Source organism: Salmo trutta, chromosome 7, assembly GCF_901001165.1.
Source record: "Salmo trutta chromosome 7, fSalTru1.1, whole genome shotgun sequence".
NCBI classification, from domain to species: domain Eukaryota; kingdom Metazoa; phylum Chordata; class Actinopteri; order Salmoniformes; family Salmonidae; genus Salmo; species Salmo trutta.
In genome coordinates, this window is record NC_042963.1 from 15948427 (window position 1) to 15970876 (window position 22450).

General features: G+C 42.9%; 1 protein-coding gene across 1 annotated transcript in view; it reads right to left on the reverse strand.

Annotated features, from left to right (window-relative positions):
- LOC115197785 (calcium-dependent secretion activator 2-like) overlaps positions 1 to 22450 on the reverse strand; it is a 207765-nt gene that overhangs the window by 97837 nt on the left and 87478 nt on the right. Inside the window, exons 7-10 of the mRNA XM_029759577.1 lie at positions 21221 to 21360; positions 2842 to 2908; positions 2186 to 2294; positions 1851 to 2048 (exon numbers count right to left, since the gene is read on the reverse strand). Of these exons, the coding sequence (XP_029615437.1) occupies positions 1851 to 2048; positions 2186 to 2294; positions 2842 to 2908; positions 21221 to 21360 (514 nt within the window). The remainder of the gene's footprint in view (positions 1 to 1850; positions 2049 to 2185; positions 2295 to 2841; positions 2909 to 21220; positions 21361 to 22450) is intronic.

Below are 22450 nucleotides of genomic sequence, written 5' to 3' on the forward strand. Positions count from 1 at the left end.
AGAGATCAGCATGATGAATGTGTCACAAGTCAGTGAATCACGGAAGGGAAAAGATTTGTGAGTCAGGAGCGACTTCTCTTCTAAGTTCACAATACATTATTGGAAATGACAATCCGTTAAAACTACCTTCATGCATACAACAAAAGTGGTCGAACACTTTTTAACTAATCTTATACTATCTATATGGTCAGCATGGCCTATTTATGACGTAAACATATATAACGATAACATCTCCATACAACAATAAATCCCTGTCAATAATGTCTGACTATACATATTAAAATGGTGTTGTTCCACACAAACGATGAGTGAATGATTGAAGGCTAGCAAAACAAAAGCATGTTTACTACAGTCTGTGTCTTAGAGTGTTCAATTACTGAAACTAATGCTCAAATGCAGCATTTGAAGGCAACGCAAGGATATTATTAATGGTGTAGCAACCTGGCATTCTCTAATGGGCTCAAATCTCCTTGAGGATAAAGCTGACCTTCAACAAACACCCACGTTGCAAAACACCTATTCTGTGTGTGTATGTTTTTTTTTTGTGTGTGTGTGTGTGTGTGTGTGTGTGTGTGTGTGTGTGTGTGTGTGTGTGTGTCTGAGAGGAGTGTCTGAGCGGAGTGTCTGAGAGGAGTGCGAAGATGACAAGGAAGACTGGTATACAGTGTAATTTTACTGTGTGTGTGTGTGTGTGTGATTATTAGCTCATTTTTTAACCTTTAAATCACACTACAGGAAAATTCTTCCAGGGTGTGTGAAGAGACATGAGCTCTGAGACACCATCATTAGAGAGGACTGCACACACACAAACACAATCATAACAACACTTAGCACTTCTGATTGTTCCCAGTTGAAGAGCTATTTCAAAGAGCCCTTCAAATAATGTTAGCATAATGCTAACTAAAAGAGAGAAAAAAATACAGTATAAAAATACAGAACAGACTCAATAAACCCCACAAACGTACGTGCATTTTAATTATCAAAATGATTCTGGTGTCAGAAAACACACTCTATCGCTCTTTCTCTCGACTGATGGGAGAAAAGTGTGTTGCCACACACACACAGCGGCTCGACATGCTCATGCTAACGGTCTAAATCAGCCCCACGCTGGCGTGTGTGTTCCAGCGATAGCTCAGTCGATCAATGTCCTATCTCTGGCTACAGCACTGAACACTTTGCCTTGTCATAGATTCTCATCTCCTCTCCAGTCAAGTGAGTGGGTTAGACATTCATCTGTTTGAATTTGTTCAGTCACTCATTGCCTTTATTTATTTTCTTTCTGTGAACAATTGACATAAAAAAATAGGAAATGTTTCACACAACCACAATCTTATTTTGGTGATGCTTATACACAAGGTGAGCGCACAATACCGATGTCTCAGTTGGTTGGACCATGGGACTTGCTACAGTTGTGGGTTTGATTCAATTTGAAGACCGCATACAGATGCGGTCAAATATATTATCACCCTTGAACTTTACAATGGAGTGCAATGGAGCAGAATGTCCTGTTTTCTCTTTTCAAAACTGCTTGAATGGCTATTTTTACCCTGTATACACCTGCAACTTACCACAGGAGAGATAAATTACACAGTAAACCAGATAACTTGCCTCCAACCAAATTCATTTTAATATTGGATGGTCCTGTGCAGTTAAATCAATCAAACACATGTGTGAACATTCAATTTCAACATATTTTAGATGAAAAACTGAATCTTGTAAGGGAGTCAATTTTGGTGTCAACTGTAAACTGAACATTCATTAATTGTAAGTAAAAAATGTCAGCCAAATGACCATTTATATGATCTTATTTTTCAAGAATAAAGGAATAAATGCTGTTGAAGTGAACCTACTGAGCAGTGAGATTGGTGCGTATGGCTGGGAGTTCCCTGCTCTGCAGTTCTGGGTGGGTGGAATTGGTTTGTATGATTGGCCTGTAGCGCGGTACATGGCCTGAACCCACAGCATCCGGTCCTGCTCGTCATCATTGGCAAACACGACCAGGTCACCCTCCTTGACCGCATTGAAGAACACTCGACCACCCTGGAGACCTGAGAGAGAGAGGAGGTATGTGGTGCAGATGGTCATAACATAAGAGACAAGATGGATGGATAGATAAGGTATGGTATAGTGTCTTAACACAGCGTTAGTGTGAGTGTTGTAACAAGTGAGTAACCCGTGTGTGTACCAGGCTGGGGGTCAGAGTAGTCCACAGTGTAGCCTTCTAGCTGCATCAGTTCATGGGGCTCAGACTTCTTCTCTCTATAGCTGCACATTGCAAAGGTGTATTGGCTGACCTGCAACAGTTAATAAGGGTTCACACACTGTATAAAATGGCATTATAATTAGTAAAAACAAATATTACGCTATGTTTTTTAAATATGGGAATCAGGTGAGATATTATAAGAGATTGTAATTTCCTGAAAATATCTTTGCATTACACAACCGTTTTTTTCGTCTTCCTTTTATTAGATTGCTGCATATTTCTCTCCATGGTCAACATGTGTTGCTTCATGATTCAAACAAACTTTTTTTTGTCTCTCTGTCAATTAAAGCTAAAAAATATGCAGCAATAACAAAAACTGATAAGTTCCATAACATATTAACAGTTAATTCAAACATTTTGTGAAAAGACTCATAAAGGTATGTGTATGAAGTGCAAAGGAAGGTTAATAAAAAAATAAAGTGAAAAAAATAAAACACAACCAAGAAAAACCACTGCGCAAAGAAAAGTCCACTAGGAAGAAACAATCTGTTAGAAGTTAAACATTTGGTGAGTATACCTTAAAATATTGTATTATTCTCAATGAAACAAGTGTCAATGAATCATGACATTTAGCCTACCTGGACAAGAACGAAATATCTTCTTTTCCAACGTTTCCAAACTCTCTGTCCCAATGCATAAAGGTACCTACGAATACAGAAAGATTAAGAATCTTAATTGAAACATCTAATGTTAACTGTGTTTTATTACTGTGAAGATGGAACTCAAACTCATTTACCACTGTTGGGATTATATATTTGAAGAAGTATTAACCCAAAGCAAATACAATTCAATATGAATTCAACTTAATATATTATTTATAAAATATAAAACACAAGTTGCATCTACAAATGACAAGATGTCCAGATGACAACAAGACACAGCTCCAGTATATGCTCTATTTATTTGGTCATCATGGAGTCATTGAAAGAATTAGTCAGGTGACCAAGGTAGGTAGGTTAAATCCAAAAATCTAATATTGAGCAGCTCTTTTACAAAAATATTTCCAAGAATATAGACTATTTTATCATTCACTGAGAACATAAGACATGTTCTTATAAAAAAAATACACTATTACCAGCACAGTGAGAAATTATAGGTTTACAACATTTTATTGAGGTTTATGCTGCAAATATTGTGACAAAGGGTAGGCCTAATTTATGAATTGCAAATACCAACTGTGATAGGCCAAATTGTAGAAGCATATTGCTTCGTGATTGATAATAATTTCAGCCATGACACAATCAAGAAAATGTTCTGAGTCTCTTCCCTTGGAAAACTTTACCATTGTCAGAAATCGAATTATTAAAATCTGGAAGCTCCATAATCAAATCGCCAATTCATGGAAGTCAAACAATGGGGAATAACGCGTGTGGGATATGGGAAAGTGGAAGGGGGAAATCCATAGATTGTGAAAACACTTTGTAAAGAGGAGGGGCTGCCCTTTATGAAAAGGCCTCCAGTCCAGGTTGGAAGCCCTCGTGAATGCGGATCTGAAAATCTGGGCCATTCTCCGGGAGTTGGGTTAACATGTGGCAGATGTAATCATCCACTTGTGAAAATTATTTGCTGTTCATACTCAAACACCTTTCAGCCACTCACAATGCCATTTGCAACCCCAGAGGTGCGGACCAATAAACACGCGGCCGCAGGATCATTTTCTGTCCTTGATACAATGCATGCTGCTCATGCACTTCCTAAAGCCAAGTACACGTGTTTATGTTTTCATTAGTAGGCCTAGTCTATATGTTACGTCCGTTGTTGGAATGAGACCAAGGTGCAGCGTGGTAGGCGTACATTTTCTTTTATTAAAAATGACACCCCGGGAAAAACAACAAAAATACAAAAACTAACATAAAGCTACATGCAGTGTAGAACGCAACTACACACAAACAAGCTCCCACAATCACAGGTGGGAAAAAGGGCTGCCTAAGTATGATCCCCAATCAGAGACAACGATAAACAGCTGCCTCTGATTGGGAACCATACTAGGCCAACAAAGAAATAGAAACAGATATGCCCACCCAAGTCACACCCTGACCTAACAAAATAGAGAATAAAACAGGCTCTCTAAGGTCAGGGCGTGACAGTACCCCCCCCAAAGGTGCGGACTCCGGCCGCAAACCTGAACCTATAGGGGAGGGTTCGGGTGGGCATCTCTCGGTGGAGGCTCCGGTGCGGGACGTAGACCCCGCTCCGCTTGAGGCTCCCCCCACTTCCATGGAACCGGACCGTGGATTGTCGCCGGAGGCTCTGGACTGCCGACCGTCGCCGGAGGCTCTGGACTGCCGACCGTCCCCGGAGGCTCCAGGCCTTGGCTCTTCACTGGAGGCTCCGGGCCGTGGCTCTTCACTGGAGGCTCCGGGCCGTGGCTCTTCACTGGAGGCTCCGGGCCGTGGCTCTTCACTGGAGGCTCCGGGCCGTGGCTCTTCACTGGAGGCTCCGGGCCGTGGCTCTTCACTGGAGGCTCCGGGCCGTGGCTCTTCACTGGAGGCTCCGGGCCGTGGCTCTTCACTGGAGGCTCCGGGCCGTGGCTCTTCACTGGAGGCTCCGGGCCGTGGCTCTTCACTGGAGGCTCCGGGCCGTGGCTCTTCACTGGAGGCTCCGGGCCGTGGCTCTTCACTGGAGGCTCCGGGCCGTGGCTCTTCACTGGAGGCTCCGGGCCGTGGCTCGTCACTGGAGGCTCCGGGCCGTGGATCGTCACTGGAGGCTCCGGGCCGTGGATCGTCACTGGAGGCTCCGGGCCGTGGATCGTCACTGGAGGCTCCGGGCCGTGGATCGTCACTGGAGGCTCCGGGCCGTGGATCGTCACTGGAGGCTCCGGGCCATGGATCGTCACTGGAGGCTCCGGGCCATGGATCGTCACTGGAGGCTCCGGGCCATGGATCGTCACTGGAGGCTCCGGGCCATGGATCGTCACTGGAGGCTCCGGGCCATGGATCGTCACTGGAGGCTCCGGGCCATGGATCATCCCTGCAGGCTCCGGGCCATGGATCATCCCTGCAGGCTCCGGGCCATGGATCATCCCTGCAGGCTCCGGGCCATGGATCATCCCTGCAGGCTCCGGGCCATGGATCATCCCTGCAGGCTTCGGGCCATGGATCATCCCTGCAGGCTTCGGGCCATGGCTCATCACTGGAGGCTTCGTGCGTGGAGCTGGCACAGGGCGCACCAGGCTGGGGAGATGCACTGGAGGCTGGGTGCGTGGAGCAGGCACAGGGCGCACCAGGCTGGAGAGATGCACTGGAGGCCGGGTGCGTGGAGCAGGCACAGGTCGTACCGGGCTGGGGAGACACACTGTAGACCGGGTGCACGGAGCTGGCACAGGATATCCTGGACCGAGGCGTACTGGAGGTCTGGAGCGTAGAGCTGGCACAACCCGTCCTGGCTGGATGCTCACTTTAGCCCGGCAAGTGTGGGACGCTGGTACAGGACGCACTGGGCTGTGAAGGCGCATTGGCGACACAGTGCGTAGAGCCAGAGCAGGATATCCTGGACCGAGGAGGCGTACTGGAGACCAGGAGCGCTGAGCCGGCACAACCCGTGCTGGCTGGATGCTCACTTTCGCACGGCAAGTGCGAGGAGCTGGCACAGAACGCACCGGGCTGTGGATGCGCACTGGAGACACATTGCGTATCTCCACAAAGCATGGTATCTGAACCATGACCAACTCCTCATCGTAATTACAGGGAGTTGGTTCTTGTTCCCACCTTTGCTCCGCTCGCCACCCCGTGTGCCCCCCCCCCAATTTTTTTTTTTGAGGCTGCCTCTTGGGTTTCCGTCATCTCCTTGATTCCTGGTCTCGTCGCCGTTCCTCTCTTGCTGCCTCCGCCTGCTTCCATGGCAGGGTCTTGTCCCCTGCCATTACCTCCTCCCAGGTCCAGGATGTCCTCCACTCCTGGGCACACTGCTTGGTCACTTGGTGGTGGGATCTTCTGTTACACTCGTCATAAAGATTGGACCAAGGTGCAGCGTGGTAGGCTTAGGCAATTTTTTAATTAATCAAATTAACTCTACAAAGAGAGAGAGCAGTCACAGTAGATTAAACTGTCACTTGTATGAGAAAAGCCAGTGCTTACCATGGCAAAGAGAGCCATTGATCGAGATTGCTAGGGTGAACCAAATAAAACATATTAAGTGATAAACAAAATATCTTCAGAAATTACATTGTCAAAAGGGGTTTAAGTTCACATTAAAAGAAGGTTATAATCAAAAGGGATAACAAGGCAACTAGATAGAAAAGACTACCATTTAAGCCTATCAAGAATTGTCAGAGATCTCTAGATAAAAAATAAACAAATAAATTAAAGTGAGGTCAAATTTGATTCAATCAAGCATTTTAAGCATTTTTTTTCAGATTTGTCCTAATAATTACCATCTACCAATCTTCTCAATTGTTTAAAATGTTAAACACAGTATATTAATTATTTGAACATTTAGATAAGTAAATAGGTATTGATAAAAACTAAAACTGGACAAAAACTAAAGAAATAGGCTGCAACATCAACCCTGCAGCTACTTCAAGTTTTGGAGTAACAATGCACCTGTGTGGACATTTGTTAGAACTGCACCTAAATGTTGCGAAGTACTATGCACGTTTTACATTCTCAAGCTTTCTCAATGTCCACACAAACCCCTTAGTAAAAAACAGGTTCCTACACACATGCACATACACCCTGGTGGTGTCTGTCCTGACTCCATTGTCTTCCAGTCATTATTGGTAGCCCCACGGCCCCTTTCAAAAGGCTCTTATCACCAGTAGATATTTTTTTAATTTAAATGTAACCTTTATTTAACTAGGTCAGTTAAGAACAAATTCTTATTTACAATGACGGCCTACACCGGCCCAACCCGAACAATGCTGGGCCAATTGTGCGCTGCCCTATGGGACTCCCAATCACGGCCGGTTGTGATACAGCCAGGAATCGAACCAGGGTGTCTGTAGTGATGCCCTGAGAGAGAGAGATCTTGTAAGCACAGCCTTGCCATTGAGAAAGGTAGATACAGGAAAACCTGGCTCCCTGTAGAAGGCTGTGCAACCACAGCACCACAGCAGAACCTGAGACAGAGCTACACTTCCTGACCAAATTTTTCAAATATATAAAACAATTAGAGAGTGTCATTTCCCCAAATTTGAAACCCTTATTCAAGGTTTCAAAGACCTCTCTGATGAAAAAAGGCTACCCGTCCTGTTGGGGGAAGACGCAGAGAGCTGTGGGTTGGCAGCGCACTACATTGCTGCCTGCCTTAAAATGAGGGACAGTGTCTGACAGACCAACCAACCTGCACATGTCCTCTATGCCATTGTTATTGCCGATTGCATGGTTATTTTTACCCTTGATTATTGTTGTTACTGATTGTCCCGTTGACAATATGGATTATTATTATTTTAATTATGTTAATATTGTAAATGTATCAAAGTACAGTATGCTTTGGAAATATGTACATTGTTACGTCATGCCAATAAAGCAAATTAAATATAATTTAAATTGGGAGAGAGGGGGGAGAAAAACACAGGAACAAAAACAGTAATACCAGAGTGGATGGAGCCCATTCACTCACACATGTGTCCCCAAAGAGAAAAAAAGGGGGTGAAGAGACAGAGACAGAGAGGCAGAAAAAAATGAGGGGGTATCTGAATGTAAAGGATTGAGAAAAGGGAGGGGTGGGAGAAGAGGAGAGCAAGAGCAAGAGTCCTTAACTTTCCGACGGTGAATTGAAAGAGTGTGAGAGAGGATGAAGAGAGAGGGATATAGAGAAATAGATAGGAAAGGTGAGCAGGGAGGTAGACAGAGATGGGGAGGAAGGCAGACACAGAGGGAGAGAGAGTAAATGTGCTGAATGACTATAAATAACAACTTTGTTTTAAGTGAAGAGTAGAGAGAAAGAGAGAGGAGACAGAGCGAGCATGAAAACGCTCCTCTGTTTATGTATGTACTGTATATCAGGGTTGTGGTCAATTCTGAATTGAGTTGTGAATTGATCTTTAATTCCAATTGAATTTTGGAATTTGAATTGCATTGGCCACACCCCACAGGAAGCATAACTTGAATTGAATTTGAATTAAAGTAGAATTTGATTTAATTAAATTGAAATGGCTTGTTTATTCTACACATCAATATACAAACATTTATGTTGACATCATGCATGGTTACCAATGCCATGCAGCATCTGGTTGAAACATTTTAAACAATTAAGGCATTCTTCTATGGGACAGATCAAAGTTTACTGGGGGAGGGGTGGTCCAAAATAGGGGATGGTTGTCAAACTTAAATCTTTTGCTTTTAGAGGGGTTGTGTGTTTTCTTAATGGGTACAGGGGAGGGTAGCACATTTTTTTCACTGGTTTACATTTGCTATTCTGCTCGTATTTTCCCTATAAACAATGCTTGACTTACTTTTGATATTACCCTAATAAAGTTTAGACACGTTTGTGAAGGTTTGGTATGGTGTGGCTATTATTAAGCTTCAGCTACTGCAGGCCTATGATATGAAGGCAGTGCACCCCGGTGCTCCAACTGACTCCAACAGTTGAACTTGAGATGAGGAAGTCTGTTTCAGGCCTTCCAGAGTTACTCCTATAATCAAACAACATAATGTTAATCTTTATACGAAATATTTGAATTACGAAATACCATCCTTCTGTACGTCTATATCTGTATAGCAGAGGCAGTTGCCATCTGATATAAAGAAATACATGTCAGTGTCGTAGCATGCCACCTGTATATCTCTATAACTCTGGGGATAGGCCTAAGCTTCTCTTCCTTTATATAGGCATTATATATACAGTACCAAAAGCTACTCATTCAAGGGTTTTTATTTTTACTATTTTCTACATTGTAGAATAATAATGAAGACAACAAAACTATGAAATAACACATATGGAATCATGTAGTAACCAAAAAAGTGTTCTCTCAACCAGCTTCATGAGGTAGTCAATTAACAGGTGTCCTTTGCTAAAAGTGAATTTGTGGAATTTCTTTCCTTCTTAATGCGTTTAAGCCAATCAGTTGGGTTGTGACAAGGTCGGGTTGGTATACAGAAGATGGTATTTTACCAAATCAGGCTAAGTCCATATAATGGCAAGAACAGCTCAAATAAGCAAAGAGAACCATCATTACTTTAAGACATGAAGGTCAGTCAATATGGAACATTTCTAAATTTCAACAGGAAAGGAAGACCCAGAGTTACCTCTGCTGCAGAGAACAAGTTCATTAGAGTTACCAGCCTCAGAAATCGGCAATTAACTGCACCTCAGATTGCAGCCCAAATAAATGCTTCTCAGAGTTCAAGTAACAGATACATTTCAACATCAACTGTTCAGAGGAGACTGAGTGAATCAAGCCTTCATGGTCGAATTGATGCAAAGAAACCACTACTAAAGGACACCAATAAGAAGAAGAGACTTGCTTAAGCCAAGAAATATGAGCAATTCACATTAGACCGGTGGAAATCTGTCCTTTGGTCTGACGCAGAGTAGCTGAATGGATGATCTCCGCCTGTGTGGTTTCCATCGTGAAGCATGGAGGTGGGAGTGTGATGGTGTGGGGGTGCTTTGCTGGTGACAATGTCTGTGATTTATTTAGAATTCAAGGTATACTTAACCAGCATTGGCTACCACAGCATTCTGCAGCAATACGCCATCCCATCTGATTTGCGCTTAGTGGGACTATCATTTTTTTTCAACAGGACAATGAACCAAAACACACCTCCAGGCTGTGTAAGGGCTATTTGACCAATAAAGAGAGTGATGGAGTGCTGAATCAGATGACCTGGCCTCCACAATCAACTGACCACAACCCAATTGAGATGGTTTGGGATGAGTTGGACCGCAGAGTAAAGGAAAAGCAGCCAATAAGTGCTCAGCATATGTGGGAACTCCTTCAAGACTGTTGGAAAAACATTCCAGGTGACTACCTAATGAAGGTGGTTGAGAGAATGCCAAGTGTGCAAAGCTGTCATCAAGGCCAGGGGTGGCTACTTTTAAGAATCTCAATTATAAAATATACTTTGTTCTGTTTAATCGTTTTTGTTTGGTTACTACATGATTCCATATGTGTTATTTCATTGTTTTGATATCTTCACTATTATTCTACAATGTAGAAAATAATCTAAATAAAGAAAAACCCTTTAATGAGTAGGTGTTCTAAAACTTTTGACCGGTTGTGTGTGTGTGTGTGTGTGTGTGTGTGTGTGTGTGTGTGTGTGTGTGTGTGTGTGTGTGTGTGTACACACACACACACACACACACACACACACACACACACACACACACAGTACTGACTTTGCAAAAGTTTTAGGCAGGTGTGAAAAAATGCTGTAAAGTGAGAAAGCTTTCAAAAATAGACATGTTAATAGATTTTTATCAATTAACTAAATGCAAAGTGAGTGAACAGAAGAAACATTTAAATCAAATCCATATTTGGTGTGACCAGCTTTTGCCTTCAAAACAGCATCAATTCTTCACATGCACAAAGTCAGGGATTTTGTAGGCATATAGTCAGGTGTATGATTAAACAATTACACCAAACAGGTCCTAATGATTATCAATGAAATATGTAGGTTGAAACACAATCATTAACTGAAACAGAAACAACAGTGTGGGAGGAATAAAACTGGGTGAGGAACAGCCAAACTCCGTTAACAAGGTGAGGTTGCTGAAGACAGTTTACTGTCAAAAATCATACACCATGGCAAGACTGAGCACAGCAACAAGACAAGGTAGTTATACTGCATCAGAAAGGTCTCTCCCAGGAAGAAATGTCAAGGCAGACAGGGGTTTCCAGATGTGCTGTCCAAGCTCTTTTGAAGAAGCACAAAGAAACGGGCAACGTTGAGGACCGTAGACGCAGTGGTCGGCCAAGGAAACTTACTGTAGCAGATGAAAGACACATCATGCTTACTTCCCTTCACAATCGGAAGATGTCCAGCAGTGCCATCAGCTCAGAATTGGCAGAAAACAGTGGGACACTGGTACACCCATCTACTGTCCGGAGAAGTCTAGTCAGAAGTGGCCTTCATCGAAGACTTGCGGCCAAAAAACCATGCCTCCGACGTGGACACAAGGCCACGCGACTCAACTATGCACGAAAACACAGGAACTGGGGAGTAGAAAAATATCAGCAGGTGCTCTGGACTGATGAGTCAAAATTTGAAATATTTGGCTGTAGCAGAAGGGAGTTTGTTCGCCGAAGGGCTGGAGAGTGGTACAGGAATGAGTGTATGCAGGCAACAGTGAAGCATGGTGGAGGTTCCTTTCAAGTTTGGGGCTGAATTTCTGTAAATGGAGTTGGGGATTTGGTCAGAATTAATGGTCTCCTCAATGCTGAGAAGTACAGGCAGATATTATCCATCATGCAATACCATCAGGGAGGCATCTGATTGGCCCCAAATTTATTCTGCAGCATGACAACGACCCCAAACATACAGCGAAAGTCATTAATAACTATCTTCAGCGTAAAGAAGAACAAGGAGTCCTGGAAGTGATGGTATGGCCCCCACAGAGCCCTGATCTCAACATCATCGAGTCTGTCTGGGATTACATGAAGAGAGAGAAGCACCTGAGGCTGCCTAAATCCACAGAAGAACTGTGCTTAGTTCTCCAAGATGTTTGGGCCAACCTACCTGCCGAGTTCCTTCAAAGCGTTTGTGCAAGTGTACCTAGAAGAGTTGACGCTGTTTTGAAGGCGTAGATTAGATTTTTCTTCTGTTCACTCACTTTGCATTTTGCTCATTGATAAATATAAACTATTAACATGTCTATTTTTGAAAGCATTCTTACTTTACAGCATTTTTTTACACCTGCCTAAAACTTTTGCTCAGTACTGTATATAATTTGTTTTATTTATTTATTTTGATATTAATATCATTCAGTGGACACCTAAGCCTATCGGCCTACGCATGCAACGCCCTAATACATTTAGTGCTCAAATCTCTGACAGCTGAACCGTGTGGACGACAATTATTGTTTTAAGAAAGTAGCCAAACCCCTGACTGTACATTTGTTTATCCCATGTGTAACTCTTTGTTATTATTTTTGTCGCACTGCTTTGCTTTATCTTGGCCAGCTCGCAGTTGTAAATGAGAACTTGCTCTCAACTGGCCTACCTGATTAAATAAAAGTGAAATAAAAAATAAAAAAATAAAAATAGGCTATAAAGTTTGCATATTCTACACATCAAAACACAAGGAATAGTGTTTTTGTCATTTGTTATAGGCTGTTTTTAAGGACACATAAAATGTGGCTCATTTGGCCAATATCCCTCGTTTATTGATGGAGCTGGCTGCGCCATGTTGGATCTGAATGCATATAGATGTCCGTGAAATTTCTCAAATGTCCGGTAAATTAAAATCGTCACTGTCATATTGTCCAGCGCCAAATTTTACTAAAGGAAACTCTGAAATTGTATATTGTTTTTAATTAAGATTTTAGATTATTCACACGAAAATCTGTCAACTCAATGGAAACCTAGCTATAGAGAAATTATCAATGAACCCACCAGCTACAACCCCAAATCCGTAAACACGGGCACCCTCCTAGATATCATCCTAACCAACTGCCCTCCAAATACACCTCTGCTGTTTTCAACCAAGATCTCAGCGATCACTGCCTCATTGCCTGCATCCGTAATGGGTCTGCAGTCAAACAACCACCCCTCATCACTGTCAAACGCTCCCTAAAACACTTCAGCAAGCAGTCCGTTCTAATCGACCTGGCCCAGGTATCTTGGAAGGATATTGACCTCATTCCGTCAGTAGAGGATGCCTGGTTATTCTTTAAAAGTGCCTTCCTCACCATCTTAAATAAGCATGCCCCATTCATTTAAAAAAAAACAGGAACAGATATAGTCCTTGGTTCTCTCCAGACCTGACTGCCCTTGACCAGCACAAAAACATCCTGTGGCGTTCTGCATTAGCATCGAACAGCCCCGTGATATGCAACTTTTCAGGGAAGTTAGGAACAAATATACACAGGCAGTTAGGAAAGCAAAGGCTAGCTTTTTCAAGCAGAAATTTGCATCCTGTAGCACAAACTCAAAAAAGTCCTGGGACACTGTAAAGTCCATGGAGAATAAGAGCACCTCCTCCCAATTGCCCACTACACTGAGGCTAGGGAACACTGTCACCACAATAGTTGAGAATTTCAATAAGCATTTTTCTACGGCTGGCCATGCTTTCCACCCGGCTACCCCTATCCCGGTCAACAGCCTCGCCCTCCCCCAGCAACTCGCTCAAACCTCCCCCACTTCTCCTTCACCCAAATCCAGATAGCTGATGTTCTGAAAAAGCTGGAAAATATGGACCCCTACAAATCAGCTGGGCTAGACAATCTGGACTCTCTCTTTCTAAAATTATCTGCCGAAATTGTTGCCACCCCTATTACTAGCCTGTTCAACCTCTCTTTCGTATCGTCTGAGATTCCCATAGATTGGAAAGCTGCCGCGGTCATCCCCCTCTTCAAAGGGGGAGACACTCTAGACCCAAACTGCAACAGACCTAAATCTATTCTACCCTGCCATTCTAAGGTCTTTAAAAGCCAAGTTAACAAACAGATTACCAACCATTTCGAATCTCAACGTACCTTGACCACTATGCAATCTGGTTTCAGAGCTGGTCATGGGTGCACCTCAGCCACGCTCAAGGTCCTAAACGATATCATAACCGCCATCGATAAGAGACATTACTGTGCAGCCGTATTCATCGACCTGGCTAAGGCTTTCGACTCTGTCAATCACAACATTCTTATTGGCAGACTCAACAGCCTTGGTTTCTCAAATGACTGCCTTGCCTGGTTCACCAACTACTTCTCCGATAGAGTTTTGTGTGTCAAATCGGAGGGCCTGTTGTCCGGACCTCTGGCAGTCTCTATAGGGGTGACACAGGGTTCAATTCTCGGGCCGACTCTCTTCTCTGTATACATCAATGATGTCGCTCTCACTGATGGTGATTCTTTGATCCACCTCTATGCAGACGACACCATTATCTATACCTCTGGCCATTCTTTGGACACTGTGTTAACTAACCTCCAGATGAGCTTCAATTCTCCTTCCGTGGTCTCTAACTGCTCTTAAACTAAATGCATGCTCTTCAACCGATCGCTGCCCGCACCTGCCCGCCCATCCAGCATCACTACTCTGAACGGTTTTGAGTTAGAATATGTGGACAACTACAAATACCTAGGTGTCTGGTTAGACTGTAAACTCTCCTTCCAGACTCACATTAAACATGTCCAATCCAAAATTAAAACTAGAATCGGCTTCCTATTTCGCAACAAAGTGTAAGGATCTATGTGTAGCTGGTGCAGAGGAGTCAGGCGCAGGACAGCAGAGATGAGTAAATTTACTCAGAGTCATCAAAATACAAGAGAATTACCAAGCCCACAATACGGAAAACAATACAACAAACAATCACTCACAAACATGGGGAACAGAGGGTTAAATAATAAACAGGTAATTGGGTGAGTGAAACCAGGTGTGTAAGACTAAGACAAAACAAATGGAAAATGAAAAGTGGATCGGCGGTGGCTAGAAGGCCGGTGACGTTGACTGCCGAACGCCGCCCAAACAAGGAGAGGGACCAACTTCGGCGGAATTCATGACACAAAGCATCCTTCACTCATGCTGCCAAACATACCCTCGTAAAACTGACCATCCTACCGATCCTCGACTTCGGCGATGTCATTTACAAAATAGCCTCCAACACTCTACTCAGCAAATTGGATGCAGTCTATCACAGTGCCATCCGTTTTGTCACCAAAGCCCCATATACTACCCACCACTGCGACCTGTATGCTCTCGTTGGCTGGCCCTCGCTTCATACTCGTCGCCAAACCCACTGGCTCCAGGTCATCTACAAGTCTCTGCTAGGTAAAGCCCCGCCTTATCTCATCTCACTGGTCACCGTAGCAGCACCCACCCGTAGCACTCACTCCAGCAGGTATATCTCACTGGTCACCCCCAATGCCAATTGGCCGCCTCTCCTTCCAGTTCTCTGCTGCCAATGACTGGAACGAACTGCAAAAATCAGTTTGTGAAAAAGTTGATGTGGAGATGTGTCTGTTACTTGAACTCTGTGACTATCCTTTGCAGCAGAGGTAACTCTGGGTCTTCCTTTCCTGTGGCGGTCCTTATGAGAGTCAGTTTCATCATAGTGCTTGATGGTTTTTGCGACTGCACTTGACAAAACTTTAAAAGTTCTTGAAATGTTCCATATTGACTGACCTTAATGTCTTAAAGTAATGATGGACTGTAGTTTCTCTTTGGTTATTTAGCTGTTCTTGCCATAATATGGACTTGGTCTTTTACCAAATAGGGCTATCTTCTGTATACCATCCCTACCTTGTCACAACACAACTGATTGGCTCAAACGCATTAAGAAGGAAAGAAATTCCACAAATTCACTTTTAACAAGGAACACCTGTTAATTGAAATCCATTCCAAGTGAGTAGTTCATGGTTGAGAGAGTTCATGGTTGAGAGAATGCCAAGAGTCTGCAAAGCTGGGCAAAGGGTGGCTACTTTGAAGAATCTCAAATATAGAAAATATTTTGATTTGTTTAACACTTTTTGGGGTAATACATGATTCCATATGTGTTATTTCATAGTTTTAATGTCTTCACTATTATTCTACAATTCTACAAAAAATTTAAAAACCTGGAATGAGTAGGTGTGTCCAAACTTTGACTGGTACTATTTTTTATATAATTTTAAATATGGCATCAAAAATGTTGGGAATATGATATCCCCCTAGCTGATCATTGTCTGCAGCCGGCTCTGATTGTAGTGTAATGAAACAGGCAGGGAGACTGAGCTCATCCGTGGTGGTCGGTGAACCCTCAACCTTGTGGCCTGTAGCCTTGCGTTGCATCGACTGTGCCACAAAAGCATGCTGAAGTGGCAAAGTCGATATACACATTTAGAAACACAGGGTCACTACAGTTATTGTTATTTGTGGTCGTAAACATTATCTGAGTTAATTCTATGAGGGGGGGAGGTTGTTCGATATATTTTACAGTACAAGGGGAGGGTCATGTGAAAATATTGTTAACGTTGGGGAGGGGGGTGCATTTTTTTTATAACACTTTGAGATGGACCAGCCCCACCCCCCACTGAATTTCGATCTGTCCCTAAAACTATTTTAAATAATTACAGTGGTCTCTAAATATCCTAAGGACATGTGGGTTGTCTATAATTCCCTCAATGTTTTAAATATCAGAAACAAATACATTTATTTTGACAATGAAAAATACTGTTTGATATCTGAAATATAATCAAACAAATATTTGAAATGGTATTTGTATTCTTCGCATTAATAAATTATACTTCCTTCAATTCAAATTCTGCTTCCTGTGGGGTGTGGCCAACTCTCTCTCTCTCTGATGTTGGTGTCAGATTGCAGTCTTTCAGTCTTTGGGAGAACTGAGCCAGAACCCACCCTGTGTCTCTTCTCGCTCTCCCCCTCTCTTTAACTCACTCCCTCGCACTTCCCCCTTCTCCCCTTTTTCTGGTAGGTTGGAGGTGGTGGCAGATTGCAGTCTTTGGGAGAGCTGAGACAGAGCTCCATCTTCTCTTCTCTGCCTCTTCGGCTCCCATCAACAGATGGCTGCTTTTAATGGTGAAGCACTCAACCTGAAAATCCAACCTCTCCATCTCTCTGTATGTCTGTCAGTCTGTCTCTCTTTCTCCCCCTCCTCTCTGTCTCTCTCTCCCCCTTTGCTCGCTTTCTTTCTTATTTCCTAGAATGGACAGTCCTCAGGTGTGCCTAGTGTGTTTATGTGTGTGCCTAGTGTGTTTATGTGTGTGCCTAGTGTGTTTATGTGTGTGCCTAGTGTGTTTGTGTGTGTGCCTAGTGTGTTTGTGTGTGTGCCTAGTGTGTTTGTGTGTGTGCCTAGTGTGTTTGTGTGTGTGCCTAGTGTGTTTATGTGTGTGCCTAGTGTGTTTATGTGTGTGCCTAGTGTGTTTATGTGTGTGCCTAGTGTGTTTGTGTGTGTGCCTAGTGTGTGTGTGTGTGTGTCTAGTTAGTGTGTGTGTGTGTGTGCCTAGTGTGTTTGTGTGTGTGCCTAGTGTGTGTGTGTGTGTGTGTGTGTGTGTGTGTGTGTGTGTGTATGCCCTGGTGTCCTCCTTGACACTCCAAGGGTCAGCTGAGATGGTAATAAACTTTTGAAGGCACTAGCCAATTAGGGGGAGCCACTTACCATCCAGATAGACTGACACATACACACACTTGCAAGAGTGTGCATGTGCAAATACGAACACACACTTCACTCAGCACCCCGGTTCTCTTCCTTAATTAGCAGAGCCATAGTTATGAGGTGATCTCACAATGCTGCCCATAAGGGAGGCGGGGGCACTGTTGTAGACCTCAGCCAATCCTCCCAGGGGAATTGCACGAGAGGTCTTCACAGGTCCAAAAAGATGGACCTGGGGCTTTCCTGCCGGGTTCCGATATGCATAAAAACTGTTTTTATTATATCGAGTCCCCTTCCAAATGGACCCGAGGACAACTAGACCAGTTCCGTACAGACCTGGGCGGATACACACCCGATCCGAGTGAGGGATGCAGAAGAAAATATATGTTTTAAGCTACTTTATTATCCGGAGCTGATAAAGGGAGAGGTGCCACTCTAGACAGTGGGGGAGGGGCCGTACTGTGATCAAGTGACACAGGGAGCAGCAATGTTGCCATGTTTGCGGTTTTCGAGCTGAATTGGGCCACTTTGAAAACGATGTCGCGGGTGAAAATGTATTGGTTGCAGGTTTTTGGGCTATTTCTAAGTTGCACCGCGGCCGCCATGGTATTTCTCTTCAAAAATATATATTTCACTGTGACCTGCTGCTGACTGTCAGGCAGGCTGTTGCTGAGTGAGGAGTGTGTGTGTGTGTGTGTGTGTGTGTGTGAGAGAGAGAGCACAATAGTTATTGGCTGAGTCACGTGAGCAAGAGGAGACAGAGCAGCACGCATGTTGTGGCAACTTTTTACCAGTTGTAGGTAGGCAATTTAGATTGTGAAGACACCTATTTCCAACCCTTTTTCCATAAAACATATTAATACGCTAGAACTGATGCACATCAATAAATAATGCGGACAATGCACTGGAAAACGACTTTGGGCGCACTAGAGCATATTACATAAATACGCTCGGAGGTGGTTTAAACTGCATTCTAATGTTGAACTGCTTAAAGTATACGGTATCAAGCAAAGTGCTTTATGCGTGCTCAGTTCTTGGGTCTCGAGTAGACATTTGAAATGGAAGTTATGAAACTGACATTAGGCTAAATGTGAAGAGTAATACATTTGCATCTGTTGGCCATCAAGTAGTTTATTAATTGATATGCCATTGCAGGCTACCATTTGATACAATAAATATGTTGAAATGACGATATCACTGGAGTCATTGCAAATCAATTTGTGCCACTTGTATAGCCTACCTGGAGCTGGCAAAACAGTTTAATAAATAACCTATAACTTCAGTTTATAGTTGTTGTAGCCTTGTGTTATTATGAACACATTAGATTGACGGTAACAGTAGTCAGATTAGGCAGGTAAAACTAATTCTAAAAAATAAACACTGGCTGTCGTTGACAAGCATATTCAGTTCATACACATATTATTAATATTTAATTCAGTGATTGAAATTATGACCAAATCCTCAGTAGCCTATTCCAGCGGGCTATTGGGAAACACAAGCACTTCTTCTTGCGAAATCGCCTCGCTATTCATGTTGAATAAATAAGTCTGTTAATTTGAACTAAGCAAGCTGCTAAATTGTTCTGTTTACATCTAGCCTACATCTTGTCTAGGCTACTGTAGACTATATTAAAGGAGATGGAGACCTATCAGAGGCTATAGGCTACCTGCCTTTATCCAAGAAAACTATGGCAAATTTTATTAGAATCATAAACCCAGATTTTTGACAGTAGCCTATGTCTATTGAAAAGACAAGTCAATCTCGCAAACGGGCAATTTATCACGGTTTGTAGTCTTAACATCTGGCACATAATAACAGCACAATTACCAGAAAATAGCCTAACATTAGTTTTTTATGTTCATCCAAGTGTTTCTTGCTCAGAGTTTGAGGTCCTCTGTCCAACTTTCATCACTCAGACTCTGCTGTCAGATGTATCTATAGTTATGCACATGTACAAAGGGGATTTATTTACAATTATAAACTGGGTGGGTCGAGCCTTGAATACTGATTGGCTGAAAGCCATGGTATATCAGACCATATACCACGGATATGACAAAACATTACTTTTTACTGTTCTAATCACGTTGGTAATCAGTTTATAATAGCAATAAGGCCCCCTGGGGGTTTGTGGTATATGGCCAATATACCACGGCTAACAGCTGTATTCAGGCACTCTGCGTTGCTTCGTGAAGAGAACATCCCTTAGCCGTGGTATATTGGCCATATACCATACCCCCTTGTGCCTTATTGCTTAATCATAGGAGTCAAGCGAGTTAAATCGACATCCATTGCTGGAACATGATCTGGCGAATTTAATAAGGGCAAATTATCTTTTCTCTTGCCACTTATTCAAATTCCTTTATTAGCTTGCAATAATTATTATTTTGAGGAAACCCGAATTTAGCTTCTAATGTCGTTACAAGTTACTATGATAGTCCTTCTTAATTGGCTCGATAACATTATGGATATGGCAACTCTCTTTTGGTCATTGTAGCCTATCCTTCTCTTTTACCTTTTAATTCCATAATTTTAATTTCACCTTCCATTGATTAGATATATCCTCACTTTTGCCACACACGGACGCTCTATGACTGTAGCCTATTGTCGATTTGATAACTTAACAACAACAACAAGCTACATTCGCCACTCTCGTGAAAAGTACGACCAATCTCTCTCTCTTTACTGCAGCAGTCGTGTTCGGATCCGTAGGGACTTTCCAGACAAGTCAGTTAAAATTACACATACCCGAGACCTGTGACAATCATATCAGATCCGACCCAGACCTGTGACATTATTAACAATTCTGGATCCAGACCCACTCGGGTATTCGGATACAGGTGGATCTGTGAAGACCTCTACCTTGCACTGACAGTGGAGTGCCATTATCCACCAAAGTATAGTACATCGATCATTTCAGAAGTCTGTTGGTTTTCTATCTGTTCAGAAGCAATGTAGGCAATGCAAAGTCAAAAGGTCAACTTGTTACTTTGCAGTCCATGATGCATGAACTGAAGAACAAACTGGAATTCGATTTTTTCCACTGAAAAGTAGAAGGATTGGTTCAATTAGGCTTAAATTGAGTATCCCTAGACATTTTCTAGTCAGATAAGACCAGTCTTGCTATTCCACTGATTTGACATGAATGTCATTAGGTTTAAAAATGGAGCTGGGCTGCCCTCTGCTGGAGTGAAGGAAGCCCAACATCAAATACATTCAATATCATCAAAATGTACCTGAAATAATGTATTCCAATCAAATAGACAAGGCAGAATGACTTGAACACACACATACTTCTCATATAAAAAACTGTTCTGTCCGCATACTGACAGACAGAAGTTACCTGTGCCTCTGCTACTTAGCTCATCATCTTCCTCTCTACCCCTTTCTCTCTCTCCAGCTCCTCTATCAGCCACCGCTAGGGGGTGCTGCTATCCTTTATTTGCCTTGTGTTCTTATGACAGTTTCTATTACAGCCTAACCCTTTAAGTATTAGTCACTTTGCTGTTTTTCATTACATCTCCACACAAAACATACAAATATATCCTACAATATATCCATACAAATATATCCTAGTAAAATCTAGGGTCCTATACAATTCTTTATAGTGTGACCTAAGCTTGCCTGCTCTCCCTGACCTCCACTGCCACCTAACATCATACCAACTGGGTATGGTATTTCATACACTCAGTATGACTGGGTAGTGTAGTTCTTACCCTCAGTGTGACTGGGTAGTGTCGTTTTTACCCTCAGTATGACTGGGTAGTGTAGTTCTTACCCGCTGTGCTTCATGTTGGGGGGTTTGTCCATGCGGATAGCTAGTTGGATCTTTAGCTCTGCGTCCTGACTGTTCTTGGACACCACCATCTTGTGGAGCTCAGCCTGCTTGGGTCCGTTGGTGGTGGGGTTCAGGATCACCTGGGAATGGGAGAGAGGGAAAGGAAAGGATGGGGGTGACAAAGGGCAGGTGCACAGGAGCGATAAAGTAATTTTACAGAAGGTGAAGTAATGATGGCTTCTGGCTTCTCCACCACCAAAATATACAAACAGTCTCTCTCATCAAACAGTTAGTCAGTGACAGACAGACGTACACATCCTCATACTTTGTGACTCTGATGGGAACAGACAGGTGAAGGACATCACAAAACCATGGCTGTCTGGGGAAGACACAAACAAGACAGACTTTCTTTTCATATCACAACCCCCTCTGTAGTTGCTCCATATTGTTATGGAAAAGGTTAGGTAGTTCAGACTAGTTTTTCTCAAACCTTTCCTCGGGGACCCCCAGAAGTTTCACAATTTAGTTTTAGCCCTGAACTAGTTCACCTGATTCACCTAGTCAAGGACTTGATGATTATTTGCCTTAGGGGTGCTAGTGGTGGAATAGTTCAAATACATGGAACAGTTGGGGATCTCCGAGGAGAGGTTTGAGAACCACTGGTTTAGACCGCTCACTACCACTACCAGACACCATCCCCCAGGGGGTAGCAGCAACATATTTGCCTATTGTAGAAGTAGTCAGAATGTAACTTTTCGGACCTGAACGCCAAAACATTTAGGAGATCGGGGTGTGCTCACAGTTGACCCATTTTGCATACTCCACCCTACCATAAGACATCCATGTCTTCATCAATGGAAAGGATAAACGGTTGAGTTTTACATAATTTAAAGGCTTACAAACAGGGTTGTGAAGCTATTTTATAATTTCTTGAGATTGGTTTCGAACATAAAAATTATGGACTTCAATCTTTCATGTCAATTACCAAAAAATGTGATGGCGGGCATAACACAAACACCTCAGAGGATGTAAAATAGGTTCTAAGCCTCAACAAATGCACAAATACTGTATTTATAGATCATTTACGATAAAGGTTAAAGAATGACAATAAAAAAAATATATATTCAAGAAATTATAAAGTAGTTTGAGAACACTGTTTGTAAGCTTTTAAATGATATCAAACTCTACCGTTTACCTTTTCCACTGATAGATAAGTCTCATACTAGGGTG